The 21,755-nt window shown below is 49.7% G+C and overlaps 2 protein-coding genes across 2 annotated transcripts; one reads left to right on the top strand and one right to left on the bottom strand.

Moving 5' to 3' along the window:
* Positions 1-16,005: 16,005 nt before the first annotated feature.
* EV420DRAFT_1477781 (uncharacterized protein) lies at positions 16,006-18,375 on the bottom strand (the record flags this gene model as incomplete). Its single annotated transcript, XM_060469441.1, has 7 exons — positions 16,006-16,293; positions 16,345-16,470; positions 16,527-16,703; positions 16,760-17,083; positions 17,134-17,323; positions 17,383-17,452; positions 17,601-18,375. 7 exons carry the CDS (start codon positions 18,373-18,375, stop codon positions 16,006-16,008), a joined length of 1,950 nt encoding a protein of 649 aa, XP_060332790.1.
* A 124-nt stretch (positions 18,376-18,499) lies between these two features.
* Positions 18,500-21,755, top strand: EV420DRAFT_1619442 (uncharacterized protein; the record flags this gene model as incomplete). Its single annotated transcript, XM_060475470.1, has 10 exons — positions 18,500-18,722; positions 18,776-19,359; positions 19,411-19,615; positions 19,667-19,895; positions 19,945-20,080; positions 20,132-20,307; positions 20,359-20,388; positions 20,497-21,038; positions 21,097-21,164; positions 21,201-21,755. 10 exons carry the CDS (start codon positions 18,500-18,502, stop codon positions 21,753-21,755), a joined length of 2,748 nt encoding a protein of 915 aa, XP_060332791.1.

Here is a 21,755-nt window from a genome sequence, read left to right on the forward strand (position 1 = left end):
ATGTTTGAGGAAATCGTCCCCGAACATTACCGGGACTTCATCGATGTATTCGCGAAGGAAAACTTCGATGAACTCCCCCCTCGTAAACCCTGGATCATGCCATTGAGCTGATTCCCAACGCCAATGCCAGTCTGGATTGCAAGATATAACCCCTTGAACCCGAGGGAGCAAGGGGAATTGGACAAATTCCTGGATGAGAACCTGGCTACCGGCCGAATTCGACCCTCTAAATCCCCGATGGCATCCCCCTTCTTCTTTGTCAAGAAGAAGGATGGAAAGCTACGGCCAGTACAAGACTACCGCAAACTTAATGAAATGACCATCAAAAACCGCTATCCTTTACCGCTTATCTCGGACCTATGGATAAGCTGAAGGATGCAAGGTATTTCACTAAGTTAGACGTCCGTTGGGGATACAACAATGTTCGAATCAAAAAGGGGGACGAATTCAAAGCCGCTTTCCGCACTAACCGAGGGCTCTATGAGCCCCTGGTTATGTTCTTTGGGTTAACCATTTGCCGGCCATGTTCCAGTGGATGATGAATGACATCTTCAAAGATCTCATTGCTCAAGGAAAGGTCACCATCTATTTGGATGACATCCTCATCTTCACTAAGGACAAGGCCGAACACCAAAGAATCGTGCGGGAAGTCCTGAGGATTCTGCGCAAGAACAAGTTGTTCTTGAAAGCAGAAAAGTGCGAATTCGAGGTACTCGAAACAGAATACCTCGGGGTCATTATCAGTGAAGGATCCGTCAAGATGGATCCAATAAAAATCGCTGGTATTATGGACTGGCCTGCACCCTCCAAGAAACAGGAGCTACAATCCTTCCTAGGATTCACCAATTTCTACCGACGATTTATCTGGCACTATAGCACAATCGTCAAACCAATGACGAAACTCACAGGGAAAAACCCTTGGATGTGGGGAAAGGAACAACAAGAGGCGTTTGAGGAACTCAAACGCCAATTCGCAACAGGAGTCGTTTTGGCGATGCCAAACGACTACAACAAGTTTCGCATGGAGGTGGACTCCAGCGAAGGGGCAATTGGGGCCGTCCTGTCACAAGAACAGGAAGGAAAATGGCGCCCGATTGCATTCCTGTCGAAATCCCTTTCCGCGACGGAACGGAATTATGAGATTTACAACAAGGAATTACTGGCAATAATGATCGCCTTAGAAGAATGGCGACATTATCTTATGGGTGCCCGTCAAGATTTCGAAATCTGGACGGATCACTCAAACCTACAATACTTCTGCAAACTACAGAAACTCAACCGCAGACAAGCGCGGTGGGTTACTGAACTAGTGGAATACCACTTCATGCTCAACCACAAACCAGGAGCAGCCAACAGGAAGGCTGACCTCTTGAGTCGGCGAGCTGATCATGACCAAGGCAAGAAGGACAACGACGATATTGTCCTTCTAAAGCCAGAATTCTTCCGTGCCTTAATAATGCCAACAGAGGAAGAAATTCATGGCAAAATTCGGAGAGCAACAAGCGATCACCAACGATGGGACCGAGAGATCGCTTCGAGTCTCAACCACGAGAAGGGGGTCATTGAGAAAGACCACCTTCTGTTTTACGATGGACGTATCTACGTCCCTCGTGACCACACTCTACGGGGAGAACTCATCTCCCATCACCACGACCATGTCTCTGCAGGACACCCGGGCGTCGAAAAAACCAAAGAATTAGTCTTAAGAGACTACTGGTGGCCCAAAATGTGAAGAGACGTGGAAACCTACATACGAGGATGCGAGGCGTGTCAAAGGACGAAAACTGATACGCAGCAGAAGGCAGCTCCACTACATCCCAATGCTGTACCATCTCGACCTTGGGAACACATCTCAGTCGACATGATTACCGGATTTCCGGAATCCAAAGGCTACGATGCAGTGCTAGTCATCGTAGACCGATTCTCAAAATACATCGTGCTAATCCCATGCACGAAGGAACTCTCGTCAAGTGGGTGGGCCAAAATCCTACATGACGAAATTATTTGTCGATTTGGAGTCACCCCCTCCAAAGTCATTTCGGATCGAGGCCCACAATTCGTCTCGAAGTTCATCACCGAGCTATACGCGATGATGAATGTTCAAGGAAATCCATCGACAGCCTATCACCCTCAGACGGATGGACAAACGGAGTGGGTTAACCAAGAACTCGAAAAATACCTTCGAGTCTTTGTTAACCACAAACAGGATGACTGGAGCGAATGGCTGCAGTGGGCAGCATTCGCTCATAACAACCGCCAACACTCTGCAATGGGCTTTTCTCCCATCAAAGTAGTCTACGGATGAGATGGGGAAATTCGCCCAACTGCAGTGAGGCAGTCGGAAACACCATCGGTAACTGACTTCATCGAAAGCCTCCAGAGAGTACGCAAGCAAGCGGAAGACTCTCTGAATAAAGCTGTCGAAGTTATGAGAAAGGCTTACGACAAACACACTCGCCCTGCGCAGGAGTACCAACCAGGAGATAAAGTCTGGCTGGACTCAACCAACCTTCACCTCCCCCGACCGGCAAAAAAGCTAGGTGACAAACGCGTCGGCCCCTTTGAAATAATTTCCAAAAAGGGGCCCTCTGCATACGAGCTAAAGCTGCCGCCAGGATGGAGGATCCACAACAAGTTCAATGAACAATACTTAACTCCATACGTCCCCCCGGAGTTTTCCAACCAGGAAAAACCTCTGCCACCTGAGCCGGAACTCGTGGAAGGCGAGGAGGAATACGAAGTAGAGGAACTACTTCAGGACCGTGACCGCGTCGTCGGTCGAGGACACAGCCGGAGGACCATAATGGAATATTTGGTCAAATGGAAGGGATACCCAGTGGAGGAAGCTACTTGGGTCAAGAGGAGCGATCTCGCCAATGCCGAAGAACTCGTCAAGGAATACGAAAACAAGGAAGACCGCGTACAGGATCACGATTTGCGACACTTGGAAAATGAAGGAGGATGCATAACCATATCATCTCCTGGCTCTTCAGCGACCGAGAGCTCAACAATCTTTCCAATTGCCAACAGGAATCATACCGATCCATTATCCTTGGATGAGCAGGGCTTTTATTCATCAGACACGGATGAAGACATCTTCGAAGATGAGCGTTCCGAGTCTCCTCTAACGACTCAGACTGACCCTAGCTTCCCTCAAGAAGAACAAGGCATGTCTGCTTGGAAACAAACCAAGGACTACAAGTGGGATATGGAATCTACTAACTCCCTTGACTCAGGGAGTGAGTACGTCTAAAGGACTGTTGGGACGACAGTCTTAGTCGGGAGGTATTATTACGGCTTTACCCCTATTTTCCTTATCTTATCTTATCCTTATCTCTCAGAACCCTGGACCTACCTATCTAATCTCCTGGACCCATGATATTCCGCCGGCACACTCTTTACCCGGTTACCCAGCTGCCGTCACCCCAGTTCACACTGCCGTCTCCCAGATGACCAGTGACCCGCATGTGCCATCATGCTTCTCTTGATGGCATCATGCTTCTTAGTAGTTGGACAAGAGTCCACCGCCAGTCGAGGGCGGTCTACGGGATGCAGCCTATTCAGACGGAGTCCCACGCAGAGGCAGGTGATATGCGCTCTTTACTCTCATTCGTCGGGAGTACACTTCTTTTAGTGTCCTCCCTCCTCATTCATTGAACGACGCACTTCTTGCTGCACACGCCCTCATAGGCACTATTCTTAGTACGAGTCTAACATGTATTTAAGCTAGCCTACGCTGTGGCCTTAGACCCCAGCTTCAGCTAAGGTTATACACTCCTAACTCTTACAAGCTCCTTGCTTTCGCTATAAGTGATGCCTAACTTCCCGCAATCTACCAACGCCTCTCTAACACTGAATCACCGAACACGAGTGACAGGATAGAGACCAGCTTTGGTGAAGGTTCGAGTTAGTGCTTAACATCATGCAGCAACTCTGAGAAAGACTTGGTTTTGATGGTAAACACATCCTGCACAGTGTCAGCACAGACATATATGCAGAGAATATGATCTTCTCGTGTCAGGCAGTCTTGGTCCACCTGTTTCTCTCATTGAGGATGCTCGAGGCTTTTGCAATTGACTCAATGAAGGAGTCCTCGACCCAGAATAAGATAGGTGGTATTGGTTACTTTCCTCTGCATTACTCACCCTGTCATAATGGCTAGATCATGTACATGACATGATCTAACAATCATGCTAAGAATGGCAGATGCAGGGTACTCAACAAATCTGCACTTCTTGATGCCATCCATGCACTGCTCGAAGAATGAGGCAAGAGAGAAGAACTTGTCATCTTTGATCACATGCAATATGGTTCTACATCCAAAATCTTTGATTACTTCAATAAGAATGTCATGGTAGTTGTAGGCCCTCATGGAGGAGCTATGCATCATCACCACTGGGCAGCTCAAGGCACACTTGTCATAGAGATGATGCCTACAACGTCCACCTCTATGGCAATATACGAAGAAGCGTCAGTGCTTTCTCAGACCTATGCGGCATTGGTTGTTGAGCCCAGCTCCTCAGGAGGACAGGATATGATCATCAACCCTGAGGATGTAACAAAGCTTTTGAGGGAGCATTTAGGTGTGTCGATGAGGAGACCACATCAGCAAACTCGTACAAGTCTGGTAGGAATGGGACCATAGCCACCATCACCCACCAGAGAACCAGACACTGTTATGGGCGTTGATGAGCCTCAAGGCTCTGTACGCTCAGAATTTGTGGATTTTAGCATTAGAATAAATGCCTTGTCCACTTAGCGGACTTTCACTAAGTCAACGATTGCAATCACGGCAATACCCACTCTTACTGCCAACTATCCTTCCCAGCTCATACTCCGCATCAATATGCGCCACTTCATTAATGCCGCCAGGCACCTGATTGCAGATCTCACGGAATTAGGACCATCATTGATCGCTCAGCACAGCCATCACTGACATCAGCATCAAGCATCACTTAATAGAATGCCGCAGCCAAACTACCGATTCCACGGCAAAAGACTTAATACCGTGACCTTTTCACCAGCTTTACTAAGGCTGTTACAATGCCAAGACAATGCCGCACGCATCTACTTCAGTGTACTACCTTCAGTGTACTTTGCCGCAGCAACACAGCAGCCCAAGAATCCATATGTTGGCGGAATTCTTTCTGATCACTAAGTCTATATGCAGTAAAACCGTGTGGATGCTGTTACTTTAGAACTCTGGGAGCACACGTTTGTATCATTTCTTACCAATCGATGTACTAAGGACTTACTAAGGACTCATTTCAAGTATTCTAATTTTATTCCGGACTTGTAGTATAAAAGCTAGTATAGTAGTAGTTGCTACAGAAGTTACTGGACACTAGCCATCATCCACGTTATTGACCACCGTTATCGCTTGTACTCGCTAGGAGATAGACAATAACAACATAGTCACTCCAAGTTATACTCTCTGTCACGGCTTTTCTTCTAACGGTATTGGTGTACGCTCATATTGCGCCAATACACGGAATTTGGTGTCCACAACTCGCTTTTATCTTTTAATCCGCCAGCATCATTTCACTTTCACCAGCCAGGATCGTTTTCATCAGTTTTCACCTTCTACGTCGCCATCGTTTTACCCAGTTCAGTTCAGTATCGTTACGTCCCCGTGTGGACTCAGATTAGGATCGTTATTGCCGCCAGCAGCATCTGTCATGGAATTTCGGTCAACAGCTTCAGTATAGGATCATCAGTCACGGTATTTGGTATCTTGCCGTCAGTTTCAGTATAGGATAGTCTCCGTGTAGACTCAGGATTAGTATCAGTTTCGTTTTGCCGTCATTAACCTCAGAATAGTTTCAGTTTCAGTCCAGCCCAGTCCCAGCCATTGTTTTGCCGTCACCAGTTCCTCCTCATATCATCGCCAGTCCGTCTTATCTTCGTTTTACCGCCAGTTTCTCGTTTCTCGACTACAGTCTTTGTCTCTTGCCGTCACGGTATTTGTTATCTTGCCAACGGTATTGCTCTTTGATGGCATTTTCTCTAATTCCGTCAACATCACCCACGGCTTTTACTAGTTAAATTGCCGTCATTTCGTTCACGGTTTGCCGGTATTCCCAGTTATACCGGATTCCGTTCCTTCTCGTCTATCGAGACCCTTCCCGGCTTACAGCCAACGTTTCCTAGTACTCGATCGTTAAGGGTACTACTTCGCTGACTGAAAAGTCGCAGTGTATACTTGCGTTCTTGAGGAATTCATCGCACGGAGGTGCACCGAAACACTCGCACAACAACAAAGCCTTTATTGCCACTACACGCCATTTGCCGTGAACTCCTCTAGAGTTTTGGTTTTTGCCATTGCCATGGAAGTTTAGGCTCATCAGCGTATAACATACCTGGCTACCCCCATACCATCGTTATATTGCTATGTCAGCCACCATACCTGCATTCTCGCAACTTCCCATTAACCACCATACCTAGTCCATACCCATTCCACTGGAACACGTTCATATTCAATATAGCCACTTTTGCGCATCGGGAAAAAACTGTATTTCAAGCACTACAGCGACAAGTGAAAACTACAGCGACATCATCAATACAGAAACTGAATGCGTACTAATGTTACGATCTATTCATTTTTCTTTGTACTATCAGCATGATTACTCATATGCGATCCTGATGGATCATTTCTCACAGTACTATTATTAGCGTACCCACTTGTATTTAAGTAGAGCCCTCGCTGGTCTAAACCCCAGCTTCGGCTAAGGTTTAATCTACCTAACATCGAACTCCGTCCTTCGTGACTATTTGTCCCATCGACTTTCATCGCCTTTGACTTGCTAGAGCGTCTCCTGCCGAAGTGCGAGCAGAGATCCTAGCACGATCTAAGTCGATAGAGTTAGTGGCTAACATTTAGCCGAAGCTCGCTCAACGTTGCCCAGCGTTACGCTGCCCAACATTTACACCTTCATTATCCTCCTTCTGGTAGCTGATTGGATCCTTCCACTCGTACTACCAGACCCAATCCTCACCGTCGTCCTTATAGTCCTTGTGACTACCCTCTTTGTTCTAGTGACCATCCCGGCACCACTACTGGCAGCCCTGCTTGTAGCGGCCTACGTTGGTCTCCTACGAATTTAGAAGACACGAACCCTTTTACCCTACTCCTTCAGCTCGCCTCCTTGTTAACAATTCTGTTGTTAACATTAACGAGCACTTCCGAAACTAGCGAAATCCTGTTGATGAACGGTTCGAACTACGAAACCGACCTCAGCCTGATTATCGCAATCCTCATTGTCCTCACCATACTTGCTGTCTATCAGCTTGCATGGTCAATCGTCGGCTTACACCAAGGATAGATCCACTCACGGATGCCCTGGTCCGACGCCATTCCCACCGTCTTCGCGACTTTTATACTCTTTTTCTTGTCCATTATTTTGTACCGACTACACCGCTGTTTTTGACAACAGAGGCGAGTTCATGCACAACTTCCGTTCCACTACGTTCCCAGTACCCCCGCATATCCACCGCCAGTAATCCACATCCCCGCGGCATCCCAGCAGACGATAGGAGATGTCGAATCCAACATCTCCGGGGAACCTGGAGGATCCCTCTACGGATCGTCGCGACCCAGCTTGTGATCCTCAGGGTCGAGCACCGACTCCTACAGAAGCGCTACCAACGAGTCAGTCGACTCAGTCGACATCACCGATACCCGGAACGTATTCCTCGACAGAGGAGACTCGCCCATACCAGGTCTCTTCGACCAGTCTCCAGTCCAAGGCGAGTCAAGCACCGACAGAGCCCGAGGACAAGGCACCAGGCATCTGGTCGAGGGCGAAGGAGGCCCTGACACCGAGTACGAAGGGGACGAGCTCTCAGACTGGGAGAGGACAAGACTCGACGACCTCCTCAACGACCTCTACCCGAACACGGAGGAAGATGCGGCCTATACCGGAGACAACTACAGCGGAAGGTCAGGAAACAGGTGGATAGACGCCGTCTGGAAGAGTGAAAGCAGAAGATACAGGGTCGCCCAGGAGGACGACTATGACAGCGATTCCAGAGAGCTTGCCCTTGGGGCCTCCGCCGCTACTACCTCCCATCCAGATGGAACAGGATCCATTCTTCCTAGCTGGCCGACGAACAGAGGAGCCCTGGTCAGCTGGCACCCCAGCACCAGTTGGGTCTATGCCAAGCCCGGGGAAGAGGCTCCTATGGCCGGAGTCGAGACCCCGAGGAGCGTCTCTATCTCCGAGCACGCAGAAGCCCCAACGCCCACTCCCGCTGTCACCAGGGCTGAACCGACGGATCAGCAGCTCTGGGAGGAGTTCCCGAACTACAGTCCGGAGGAGCTTGGAACAGTTGCCGGGGCCGGAGACCTCGCCCCTGTCCCCCTTACACCCTCGGTTGCGGGAAGAGCATTCGCCGACCCCGTCCCTATCCTCCAGCGTCCATGGATGCTACTCTACCACACGCTCGTCGAGTCGCTCGACCTCCCTCGAGATGCCCGGGAGTCCCCAGAAGTCGAGGCCCGAATGGACTGAGGAAGAGCGGCAGACTTACGCACTCGACGTGCCGAGATCACTGCCCTCCTCGGGCCCGATGGCTTCTACAATCTCCCCATCGAACCCGATGCCACCCGCGTCGAGATCGAAAACCGACAACGAGCCGCTGCCCTCTGATACTCAGGACGTGTCGAGCAGGCCGGAACCGATCTCGAGGCCCGACGAAGGGCCTGGCAGGCCTATGAGTCAGAGATCAGCGACCCGACTCCGACATCGGAAGGTGGAGGAGGAACAAGGAAATCGACAGACTCGCCCGAGAGAGGAAGGAGGCCGAGGATGCCGAGTCGACCGCCAAACCGTTCCCTCGAGACCGAGGTAATGGGGGCGGTCCGAACGATCCTGACCAACCCCATGGCTCCGGTACCGACAATCTTTAATATTCTACCATGGCACGGGTTATACGAAATAATGATGGAGGACATGGAGAAAGACTCCCAGTGGCTTCTCACGGAGGCGGGAGAAGACTACTTATACACGAAATCCATGGGGGACGTTTACCTCATGAAAAACATTCTGGAAGTAGAGACGTGGCACCGGGCCGCCGTGGTATGGAACCAAGTACGCCCCGAAGCCAAACAACGGGGCTGCGAACCCTACCGTCGGCCCCAACCCATGCCCAACCCGCTTGAAACGGAAGCGTTCTGGGCAGGAGCGGGACCCGACGATGACGAAATGGATGACCCAGGCGCTGGGCCCTCGGACAAGGGTAAACAGTCCACGGTCCCGCCGCAACCGCCGTCTCAACCGCCGCGTCGACCAGCGTACCTGGGCGATTACCCTCCACCCGGGGAAAACTATCGACTGCAGTCGCTACCGCGACCCCCGAACCCTCTGGTGCCACCCAATGCACCTTCACCACCAGACCCTATACCGCCGTGGACGCTAGCGGCGGGGAAGGACAACAATCCCTGGAGTGACGTGAAACCCAAATTAATCACGCAGCCCGAATACTTCACAGGGGAATCTACGGACATTAACCGATTCCTTCATCACTGTGAAATGTACTTTCAGGTGTTCCCGCTGCACTTCACCATGAACGACCAGGGCCAAAACCCCTACCGAATAACTTTCGCGCAGGGCTATCTACGGGACAAGGCCAAAGAGTGGTGGGGCGACCAATATTATCAATATCGGGACGAACAGGGGCATTGGAGATTCCCCACTTGGGCCGAATTCTCCCATGACCTCATGGTAGAATTCCGGGAAGTAGCGGAGCTCGCGATCTGGAAGGCAGAATGGAAAAGGGTCCGGCAGGCAGAATTCAAATCGGCAGTCGAGTTCTTCGCCAAATTCGAAAGGCTGGCCCACAAGTGCGGAGAGTTTAGCGACGAGAAGCAGATGTTCGAAGCAGTGGAAGCGGCGATTAGGCCGACAGTACACAAAACGGTTATGCATGGGGACAATGAGCGCCCCACAACCTATGCGCAATGGAAGGCGTGAGTCCTGAGGATCGACGCCAACTACCGATACGACGTGGCCCAGGGCCTTGCAAGTAAGCCCTCCTCGAACCAGAGCGGTTCAGGTCAAGGCAATCAAACGAAGGGAGGGAGTCAGGGTTCTAGTGGTGACAAGAAGGATGCCACAGGCACCACGTACGGTGGAGCAGGACAGCCGATGGAGATCGACAAGTTGCGATCCGATAAGCGCTGCTTCAAGTGTGGGAATACCGGGTGGAGCCGAGATCATAAATGCCCCACGGACAAATCCAAGTGGATCCCTGTCAAACTCCCACCTCGTAAAAAGCCCAACGCTGCGCGCCTCCGCCAACTGCTCGCTGAAGCCGAGAAAGAAGAGTTAGGAAAGGAGACGAAAGTCGAGGAGGTAAAGGAGGAGAAGTCGTCAAAAGACGAGCCGGCGTCGAAATAAGCGATTCGACGGCGCCGGCTAAGGACTTAGTTTCATTTGGTGCGCATCCCTGTAATACTAGTCGGACTTATACTACGTATGTAGGTACCCCATTCAAACAATATACCAATCTCTTCACCGCGTTAACCACAGAAACTAAGGAAGAAGAATCGCAAAACGCCTATGGCGTAGGAGGGGATTTCCGCCATCCTACGCAGTCTGCGATGGACAATGAACCCCTAGGGGCCGGTCCACCTCAGACACCCCTGCCTGACCGAATGGGGAAAGTTCTGGAGCACCCAGCGAGCACCTCAGGTCAGGACAAGATGGACGCCAGACGTGGTGGTCGTCGCCCTGGCAGGGAGAATCGGCCGATGACTCCGACGGGTGGGCCTTCAATCCCAGTTGTTCCTCCCGTCAGCGACAGAAAAGCAGCTGAGGCTGGGAACCAAGGGGACCACCTACATTTAGTAGTGGCCTCATCCGCAAACGATGTCGACCCCCTTGGGGAGCCAATATGTGTGCGTCTGCCTAGGGTTTCCGAGAGTACTGCTGGCGTTAGGAATGAGGTTAAATACGGAATCACAGTGGAGGTTACAACGCCGCGCACAAGCGCCCTTGGCCAGGGCTGAACACAGGGCAGTGAGCCCTCCTCCACCAACTCGTCGGAAGGTGACCAAGTGCTGCCGAGGGGCCTTATCGACCGGCCCGGTGACCAACTGCCACCTCGAGGCAAGAAACCTCAAGTTTCGTTGGAGGAAGTGGAGGACGAAGAAGCATACTTACGGTCCGACCTTCCGACCTGCATACCGAGAGGGAAGTCGCCCGTGACCCCTAACTCGGGATCCCGACCCGAGGATCGAAAACCTGTTCCGGACACATACTACGAACCCTTCAGGCTACACTGGACCCGGAGGGCGTTGCGACTCGCGACGGACGAAGCAGCCGCCTTCGCCACTCTCCACCGATGGGTGCATCCCCGGCATACTGGGGAGGTAACGGTTGAGTTATGGGAGGCGCTCAAGGAGCAGCCCGAGACCGCCGCTGAAGCAAGGGATAAGTGGGAATGGATGGAGGATCTTACCAAGCCACCCATGTACATATGAGGGAGGAAAGGGCACAATGTATCCATTAACGTACAGCTGGAAACCCTAGACACCCGTGAGACGCATTCCCTGAAAGCGCTGGTAGACAGCGGGGCCACCGGCAGTTCCATCAACTGTGACTGGGCCCGAAGTCACGATCTCAGTCTCAAAAAGGCGGCCCGCCCGGTCCCGGTCTACAACGCTGACGGCACTCAAAATAAGGGAGGGGACATCACGGAATACGCCGAGGTTCGCTTACGTATCGGAGATCACGTGGAATGGATCGAGTTAGCCGTAGTGGACTTAGGAACTACTCCCCTGTTTCTAGGACATGATTGGCTGCAAAGACACAACCCGCTCATCGATTGGGACACAGGGGCAGTAACCTTGGCCCGTTGTACTTGTCGGAAGATTCCGTTCTCGCTCCCGGACACCGACCCCACCTCACGGTGGGATGAGTATGAGGAGGGGGACACTATTTTGGTAATTGACTTCGAGGAAGCATTCCAGGTACGAGCCATGGGGACCAGAGCAAACGAACTAGCCGCACAAGCCCACGCCAAAAAGACGCCCAAAACCTTTGAAGAGATAGTACCGGAGGAATACCAAGAGTTTAAGGACGTCTTTGACAAGGAAAACTTCGATGAGCTGCCCCCACGGAAACCCCGGGACCATGCCATCGAGTTAGTCCCCAACGCCAACGTGAACCTAGACTGTAAAGTCTATCCCCTCAACCCAGCGGAGCAAGAGGAGCTAGATAAATTCTTAGACGAGAACCTATCTACCGGCCGTATCCAAGCATCCAAGTCCCCTATGGCATCCCCTTTCTTCTTTGTCAAAAAGAAGGATGGGAAACTCCATCCCGTTCAGGACTATCGAAAGCTCAATGAAATGACCATTAAGAATCGGTACCCGCTACCACTTATTGGGGAGCTGATGGACAGGTTGAAGAAGGCCAAGTACTTCACCAAGTTGGATGTACAGTGGGGGTACAACAACGTCAGGATCAAACAAGGCGACGAGTGGAAGGCCGCATTTCGAACCAATCGAGGCCTCTACGAGCCCCTTGTAATGTTCTTTGGCCTTACAAACTCTCCTGCCACATTCCAGTGGATGATGAATGACATCTTTAAGGACCTCATCATGGCCGGGGAGGTATCGGTGTATTTGGACGATATCCTTATCGCCTCCCGGACCAAGGCAGACCATTGGCACATAGTATGCAAAGTGCTGCAGATACTCCGAGAAAATCACCTGTTCCTAAAAGCCGAAAAGTGTGAGTTCGAAGTGGAGGAGACCGAGTACCTGGGGGTGCTTATTAGCAAAGGAAAGGTTTGCATGGACCCGGTAAAAATTGCAGGCCTTCTGGATTGGCCGATCCCCTGCAAGAAACAGGAGTTACAATCCTTCTTAGGCTTCTGCAACTTCTACTGGAGGTTCATTCGTGACTACAGCAAGCACGTCAAACCCCTAACCTCACTGACGGGGAAAGTAGAGTGGAAATGGGGGGAGGCTCAGCAACGGGCGTTCGAAAGGTTGAAGGAGTTGTTCCGCGAAGACGTCGTATTGGCAATACCCCTGGACCAGGGAAGGTTCCGAGTAGAAGCGGACTCCAGTGAAGGAGCTATCGGAGCAGTGCTCTCCCAATGGCAGAATGAGAAATGGCGACCAGTAGCCTTTCTCTCCAAGGCTTTATCCGTAACGGAGCGCAATTACAAGATCTATGACAAGGAGCTCCTTGCCATCATGATCGCGTTAGAAGAATGGCGCCAGTATCTTATGGGCGCCAAAGAAGACTTTGAGATCTGGACTGACCATTCTAACCTCCAGTATTTCCAAAAGCCCCAGAAACTCAATCGACGACAAGCCCGATGGGTGACCGAACTTGCCGAATACCAATTCACGTTGCACCACAAACCCGGGGCCCAAAATCGCAAGGCAGACCTACTGTCCAGACAAGCCGATCACGACCAAGGGAAGGAGGACAACAAGGACATGACAATCCTGAAACCCGTGCACTTTCGAGCCCTGGTCATGCCCACCCAGGAGGAGCTGCATGAAGAGATTAAGCTGGCTACTCACGATCCCTGCAAATGGGATCGAGGCATCTCCGACTCTCTCAATCACGAAAAAGGGATCTCACGAGATCAGGGGCTGCTGTAGTATGACGGATGCATCTATGTACCCACAGACAGATGGCTACGGGGGAAGATTATCGCACTACAGCACGACCATGTAACTGCCGGGCACCCGGGCATAGAAAAGACCAAAGAGCTCATACTACGAGACTATTGGTGGCCTCGGATGCACCGAGAAGTGGAAGCGTACGTTAAAGGGTGCAAGGTTTGTCAACGCACCAAAGCAGATCGTCGCCCGAAGAAGGCTCCTCTCCACCCAAACCAAGTTCCCGCCAGCCCATGGACTCATATCTCGGTTGACATGATCACCAAACTCCCGGACTCCAAGGGTTATAACTCCATTCTGGTCATAGTCGACCGGTTCTCCAAGACCATCATTCCGATTGCGTGCACCGAAGAACTCACGTCCATCGATTTCGCCAAAATCCTCAGAGATCACATCTATGTACCCTATGGAATCATGCCGGAGAAGGTAATTTCAGACAGGGGGGCGGTCTTTGTGTCCAAATTTATGAAGGAATTCTACGCCCTTCTCCGTGTAACGGGAAATCCCTCTACGGCTTATCACCCTCAGACGGACGGTCAGACAGAACGAGTCAATCAAGAAATCGAGAAATACCTCAAGATGTTCGTTAGTTATCGACAAGACGACTGGAGCGAATGGCTACCGCTAGCAGCCTTCACTCACAACAATTGAAAACATTCTGCGACCGGTTTCTCTCCATACAAGGTAGTGTTCGGAAGGGATGGGCAAGTCATCAGGATCACCCAACGACCAGACGTAGTGCCCGCAGCCACGGAACTAGTTCAGGGTATCCAAGAGGTGCAGGAGAAGGCGAAGGAGTCCTTGGAACAAGCAGCCGAGTCCATGAAAAAGGCCTACGACAAACACAAGGACCGAGCAGTAGCATACCAGGTTGGCGACAAGGTGTGGTTGGATTCTACCAACCTAAACCTCCCTCGCCCCACCAAAAAGCTTGGAGACCGACGAGTGGGACCCTTTACCATCCTGGCAAAGAAGGGCGCTTCAGCCTACGAACTTAAACTCCCCGCGGGGTGGAGAATTCACAACCGATTCAATGAGTCTGTGCTGACCCCTTATCGGGCCCCGGGATTCCCTGATCAACCCCGACCTGAACGACCGCCTCCCGAATTAATTGACGATGAAGAGGAATACGAGATCGAAGAGATTGTTGACCAACGCGACAAAATAGTGGGAAGGGGACGGAACCGACACATAGTAACCGAGTACCTGGTTAAGTGGAAAGGTTACCCTTCGGAAGAAAACTCGTGGCAGAAGCGGTCTAATATGGCCAATGCAGAAGAGCTGGTAATGGAGTATGAAGCCCGACTTCGCAGGATTCAGTGGGAGGTGGACAAACGCGGACGGAGGGTGGGGAAGGACACCAACATACCCCGAGACCTTCTGATACAATACCATGAACCAAACACCCCTTGTGTCACTGACATCGAGACTGTGTACTCATCACAATGCTCGGACCCGAGACACTCTGACGCCCAACAAGACTCTTATCCCTCCTCTGAAATCCTCGATATCAATTTGGTTGGAGAAGTGGATGGATCAGATGCGGGACAAGACATAGGGCCGGTATCAGTTAGTGGGTCTTTTCGGAAGTTGATCACCGACATCTCCGAAGCCATGGACAAAGCGCTACTAAAGAAAAACAAACAATACATTCGCGATCATCCGAGCGAGGGCGGTTCCATTGAACCATACCCCCGTCAACGTCTTGAACATAAATTCTATGACCCCCGCGTACGGGACTCCTATTTAAAGCGCCGTAAACTCGAGATCGAAGCCTCGTGACGTGAAGGCCGACCATATGAGAATCCTCCCGTCCTTCTCGATCCTCCCTTTGAAGATGACTCCGACGTCAACCTACTCCAAAAGGTCACCGAAAATTGGAATGATGATGAGCGGACCTCCGATATTGAGTCCTATAATACCGATGGGGAGGGCTCAGATGACTCATTCAGGACGAACGAGTCTTAGAGAGGGGGTAATGTTACGATCTATTCATTTTTCTTTGTACTATCAGCATGATTACTCATATGCGATCCTGATGGATCATTTCTCACAGTACTATTATTAGCGTACCCACTTGTATTTAAGTAGAGCCCTCGCTGGTCTAAACCCCAGCTTCGGCTAAGGTTTAATCTACCTAACATCGAACTCCATCCTTCGTGACTATTTGTCCCATCGACTTTCATCGCCTTTGACTTGCTAGAGCGTCTCCTGCCGAAGTGCGAGCAGAGATCCTAGCACGATCTAAGTCGATAGAGTTAGTGGCTAACAACTAATGACTTCCTTCAAGGGTAGCACCTGATAGTAAGGAAAGATTGAATGTCAGTACAGATAAGATACAACAAAGGAATGAGAAGAACCTAAGGAGACTTGCTGATATTGTCGTCGCTGTCATCCCTTCCGGCACTACCACTTGATTCCATGGCCCCTAGGAGCTTGACCTTCTTTGCATTGAAATGTTTTGCGCTGCCGAAAATGATCTCCCGCCATTTTTCATCATCGTAATCGCAAACATGCTTGTAATACTTGTTGGCAGTCGTTCCCCAAGGATCATCTTTGAAGCTGTTTGTGTTGTTTTTTGAGTTCAATTCGACACTGCTTTTGACGGAGTTAGTTCCACTCTTCCATAGTGTAAGCGCGTGCTTGACCTGAAGATGATGAGTGTAGAATAAACCAATGACTGGAATGGAGGTACATACCGCTGAAGCAGCCACAGCGAGACCGGCCACAGGATTTCCGTGTCCATGAGGGGTGTTCATAGTTGCTTGAAGATGATACGCAAATGTTTCTAAGATGAGTGGTTCACGAAATGCCCCCCGATTGTCCTAGAAACTTGACATGAAGCCTGACTACTACAACAGCTAGTATTCAGTGTACGCACCTCCTTTTCGGGATACTGATAGAGGAACTTCGAGCCTTTGAGCTGATCTGTTACCCATGCACTCCGCTCCTCCACAGTCGCATACTTCTTCATGTCTTGGCATTCCCAGTTGTGTTCAACTGTTCGGAGAGCTTCTTTGCCAATGTCGCTACGGTGTGTACGTATTGCTGCAGCACCCTATCATTCAATGGCAATCAAAGTCTCATTGGCATAAAAATGGAAAAGGTACATACAACACTGTAGATTGCTGGGTGGTCAGCGCGCGGCTTGCTGTCGTCAGTGTGCTTCTCAGAAAGATGAGAGAAGATCTTCTTCCAGAGGCCTTGGATAGTTGCTTTGAAGTTGGGATGACTGGTCATTCCAAACGGCTCGGGAATATCAGACATAGCCCAGTCCAGCAGTGACAGAATAAATTTCTGTTGCCATATGGGAAGATCACGCATGATGTTGTCAAAAGGAAGGTGTTGATTCTTCCATTTGACTTTCTTCCCATGCTCTTGCTTGTCTATCGCTTGCACATCAGCCTCCTGTAACACAATCTCGGGTGGATTTGCCTTCTGTGGAACCCACGTTAATATCTCGTTCATCATTAAATTGAGAATGACACCTTGTCGGCATCCTTTCCCCTCTTGGAACCCTTTTCCACCTTGATACCAACTTGTGCTGGCAACTCAATCGGATCGCCCAACGATGAAGCAGACGACATAGCCATCGATTGCGCATATACTCCCCGCCAATCCTTAGCCAGACCTCCCACCTCAGTAGTTTTGACTCGCTTCTGAGAGCTCTGATTCGTTCTATTGGTTACGATTTCAGTGAGCATGAGGCTAAGATCGCTTAGATAACAACCACTCACTGTTCATCAGAATTGGCTTCAACTTCCTTGCGTTTCTTTGGAGCCATGATAGTAGCTGGCTTTGGAAGAACTGGAGCCACGGGGATCTCTTTGCGTTCAGCAGTGATTGCATGTCGAAGTTCGAGTCACTCATCCTGTATAATAGGGGTCAGATACTGGCAGTGGGTTCTTGGGTAGGAGAAAACCAACCTTATGGTGCTGGGTAGCCGTTTTTTTACCTTTCCCCGTCTTCTTCTCTTCCTGTGGCTTTTTTTTGGATGCCGCCATCTTGGCCCACTTCATTTCCAGAAACTTGGTGAACTCCTCATCAATGTCCATCTGTCCCACATCCTCAGAGCCTGACACAGAACTCTCAGGCTGCTGATATTCGTCTGATGATGTCGTATCATTGTTAGTGTCATCCTCGAGATCGACCTGGATGGATAACACGTCGGGAGTAGACATGTCCTCGATGTCACTACCACCGTCATGGTGGAGATCATCAGGGTGACTCCCTTCAGACTCACTGGTATGCGTGGTAGTCATGGATGGGAGAATGTCACCTTCTGCATCATCGTTATCATCCAATGCTGGGATGGCAAGATCAAATGCTGGACTGGGAATTGGCGAGGACACTGAGGATGCCTTGCTGGAGGCCGTTGCCACAGATGCTGTGGGTTTGGACATTGCTTGAACTGAGGGTCCCCAAGCCATGATGGCAGGCGACTGGCGCAAAACGGAGGCGACGGACTGTTGGGAAACTTTCGGTAAGCTTTTTGATGTATCGAGGTCAGGTCGAAGAGATTGAATGGCCTTATCCTCTAGGAGCTGCTTGTCTTCTTGAGCAGCGACTCGCATCGCCATCCTCTTTTTCTTGCCATCCTGCACTTCCTTTTTCTGCACCTTGGCTTCCTCCTGCTTCCACTGCTTGGCTTCCCGAGCCTCTCGCTGTTCCTGTCGAGTATGCTTCTTGAGCTCATCAGGAACATTGGCTTTGGCACCGTGAGTGTTCATTTGACTAGATGTTGACGTGAGAGAGAAAGAAATATTTGTTGCCGCGGAAACATTCGGAATCACACCATGAACCAAAAATTTGCTTCCACCTACACAGCCTGTTCCGACAACTCAAACATCCATCATGTCCACTTCTCGACGTCTCACCCAGCGCCTTGTCTGTGTTGTTCAAGGATGTAATCAAACCTTCAGAACTCAATACGGTCATACGCAGCATATCAATGCAAAGCATACTGGCATTGACATGCAACCATCTTCTTGCCGACCTGAGTTGGTATCCTGCAATAGTGAGAGAGATGCAGAGCAAATATCCAGCCCTTCATTCATGGATATTGATGATGAGCCTAGTCATGCCGGAGACAATGAAGTACACGATCCACCCACCCCACATGCTACTAAGCATTTTCATCCGCATTTAACCGGTTCATATTGCTTGTATCCTCTTCAATGTATATCTACAATTTATGTTTGCTTGTAAGTCTACCATGTGATTCTCAAGGGAATTTCTTGCCTACTGGCACACCACCATCATCGCCTGTCCAACCTGAGAATGTTGCAGAGCCCTTTATGGATCCGCTTCAATTTCGAATCGCCGATTTTCTGTTTCGAAAGGTAGAGATGTCGCAGGGAAATATCAACGAGCTTATGGAGCTCTGGACTCTTACGATGCTCAAACATGGCGACTTCGGACCCTTTGAGAACCACGATGAGATGTACAAGTTAATCGATGCTATCCAGCAAGGTAGTGCACCTTGGAAGTGTTTCGTCACCCAGGTGGATGCGAACCTTCCTCCCACTGCGCCAAGCTGGCAATGCAATCAATATCAGATTTGGTATCATGACCCCGACATGGTCATCAGCAATATTCTAGCCAACCCCGATTTCTCCAATGAGTTCGACACTGCCCCATATGTTGAAGTCAGTTCAGATGGGAAGCGGTGGTGGTGTGACTTTATGTCTGGGAATTTCGCATGGAGACATGCAGTACATGCTTTCTCAGACTCACTGGAATGATGTTAATATAGCATTGTTTAGAGTCGAATACACCAGGAGGATCCAACCATGGCAGGAGCAATGTATGTCGGCATCATCTTGGGTAGTGATAAAACAACGGTATCTGTTGCTATGAGTAATGTCGAGTATTATCCTTTGTATATTTCGATTGGAAACATCCACAATTCTGCATGGCATGGCCATCGTAATGCAGTAGTACCAATTGGCTTCCTCGCTATTCCCAAATGTACGTGTCTTGAACATTAACAGTTTGGCTCATCTGATTGGCTTTTTATAGCAGATCGCAAGTACGATGATGACCCTGTGTTTCGAACCTTCAAGAAGCAGCTCTACCATCAATCCATTGCAGTGATTTTGCAATCTCTAAAGCCTGCTATGATGGAGCCAGTCATTCGACGTTGTCCTGATGGGCATTTTCGACGGGTGATTTATAATCTGGCATCCTTTATTGCCGACTATCCTGAACAAGTTCTCCTCTCGGGAATTGTATCTAGATGGTGCACAAAGTGAGTCATTAATTCTTTTATATTTTGGTATAAACTCAGACCAGTACAGGTGCACGGCACTGTCAAGTGATTTAGATGGAGAAGGTGGGCGACATACCCAAGAGCTTACTCAATTGCTCTTGGATGAGTTTCGTGATGAGAGCGATACATTATGGTATACCTACGGCATCGACAAAACTACAAAGGTATGTGTACTATGCATGTCAGTGTTTTGTACACTGATCTCAAATAAATAGCCATTCACGTTCCATTTTCTGCGTGCCGACATTCATGAGATTTTGACTTCTGATCTCTTACATCAAGTGATTAAAGGCTCTTTTAAAGACCACCTCGTGGAGTGGGTTGGGGAGTACCTTCTTCAGTCAGAGGGAAAAGACCGAGCACGGGAGATCATGGATGACATTGATCGCCGGTATGTGGACTTCAAGTTATTTGTTACTTAGCTTGTCTCACCAGGCTGCAGTATTGCTGCAACTCCGGCTTTTCCAGGCTTGTGATGTTTTCCTCAAGGCCGACGCTTTAAACAATGGACCGGAGACGATTCTAAGGCTCTTATGAAGGTATGTTGTGTGAGATTGTCTGTTTGTGCATCCTCTTACAGTTTGCCTGGTCTTAAGGTCTATCTTCCTGCTGTTGCTGACTATCTCCCAGAGGAAATGATGCAATGTTTGGCATCGTTTCTTGACTTTTGCTATCTCGTCTGTCGCACCGACTTCAACGAAGATACCATTCTTGAAGTCGAGTCTGCCATGGCACGCTTCCATTACTACAGACAAGTTTTCATTACCACTGGGGTCCGTGATACCATCTCTCTTCCTCGTCAGCATTCCCTTGTCCATTACTGGCAACACATCATTGATTTTGGGGCTTCGAACAGTCTCTGTTCCTCAATTACGGAGTCGCGCCATATCACAGCTGTTAAAAAGCCTTGGTGTCGATCTAACCGTTATAATGCCCTAAGCCAAATGCTCTTAACAAACCAACAACTTGATAAGCTTGCTGCACTGCGTTCTGAACTTGTGAACTATGGTCTTGTCACCCCAAATCACCCTCCTCCACCGGATCCTTTTGATCTTGAGAGTGAAGATGTTGGAGCTGTTGATGAGCTGATTCTTGCAGAAGTCAAACTCGCTGTCACTAAAGGTAATTGACTTGTTCATTAACACATAAACTTCTTATCTGATTGATTCCCATCCTGCAGAACGTGCATATCCTCGCCGTCTCGAGCGCTTGGCACAGCACATCCACTGTCCAGATCTTCCAGAGCTGGTTTGACGTTTTCTATATGATCATCTTCGTCATGAGAACGACCCTCCCTCAGAAGATATCCACCTTGATGACTGTCCCGAGATCATGTCCAACATATATGTCTACCACTCTGCTGTGGCATCCTTCTATGCACCTAGTGACATTTCCAGAGTCAGAGGTATGCGCCGGGAACGTATTCGGTCGACCCCATCTTGGCATAAACGTCCATGCCATGACTGTGCATTTGTTGTCAAGGACGAGGAAAAGCCTGGCTTCTCTGGGATGAGTGTTGTAAGAATTTTACTTTTCTTCTCATTTGTTCATGAGGGGGTGACCTATCCATGCGCACTGGTGCAGTGGTTCAAGAAGCATGGGCAACATGCAGATAAGAAGACAGGCCTCTGGATTGTTAAACCTGAGGTAGCACAGGGTCGTCCGGTTATAAGTGTTATTCATCTAGATTCACTTTTTCGTGGTGCGCATATAATTCCCATGTATGGAACACATTCTGTACCCCATAGGTTTGACTACACCTATTCTTTGGACTGTTTCAAAGCTTTCTATGTAAATAAGTATGCAGACCACCACACAAATGAAATTATTTTCTCCTGA

The sequence above is a fragment of the Desarmillaria tabescens genome, assembly GCF_030435595.1.
Source record: "Desarmillaria tabescens strain CCBAS 213 chromosome Unknown EV420scaffold_11, whole genome shotgun sequence".
NCBI classification, from domain to species: Eukaryota; Fungi; Basidiomycota; class Agaricomycetes; order Agaricales; family Physalacriaceae; genus Desarmillaria; species Desarmillaria tabescens.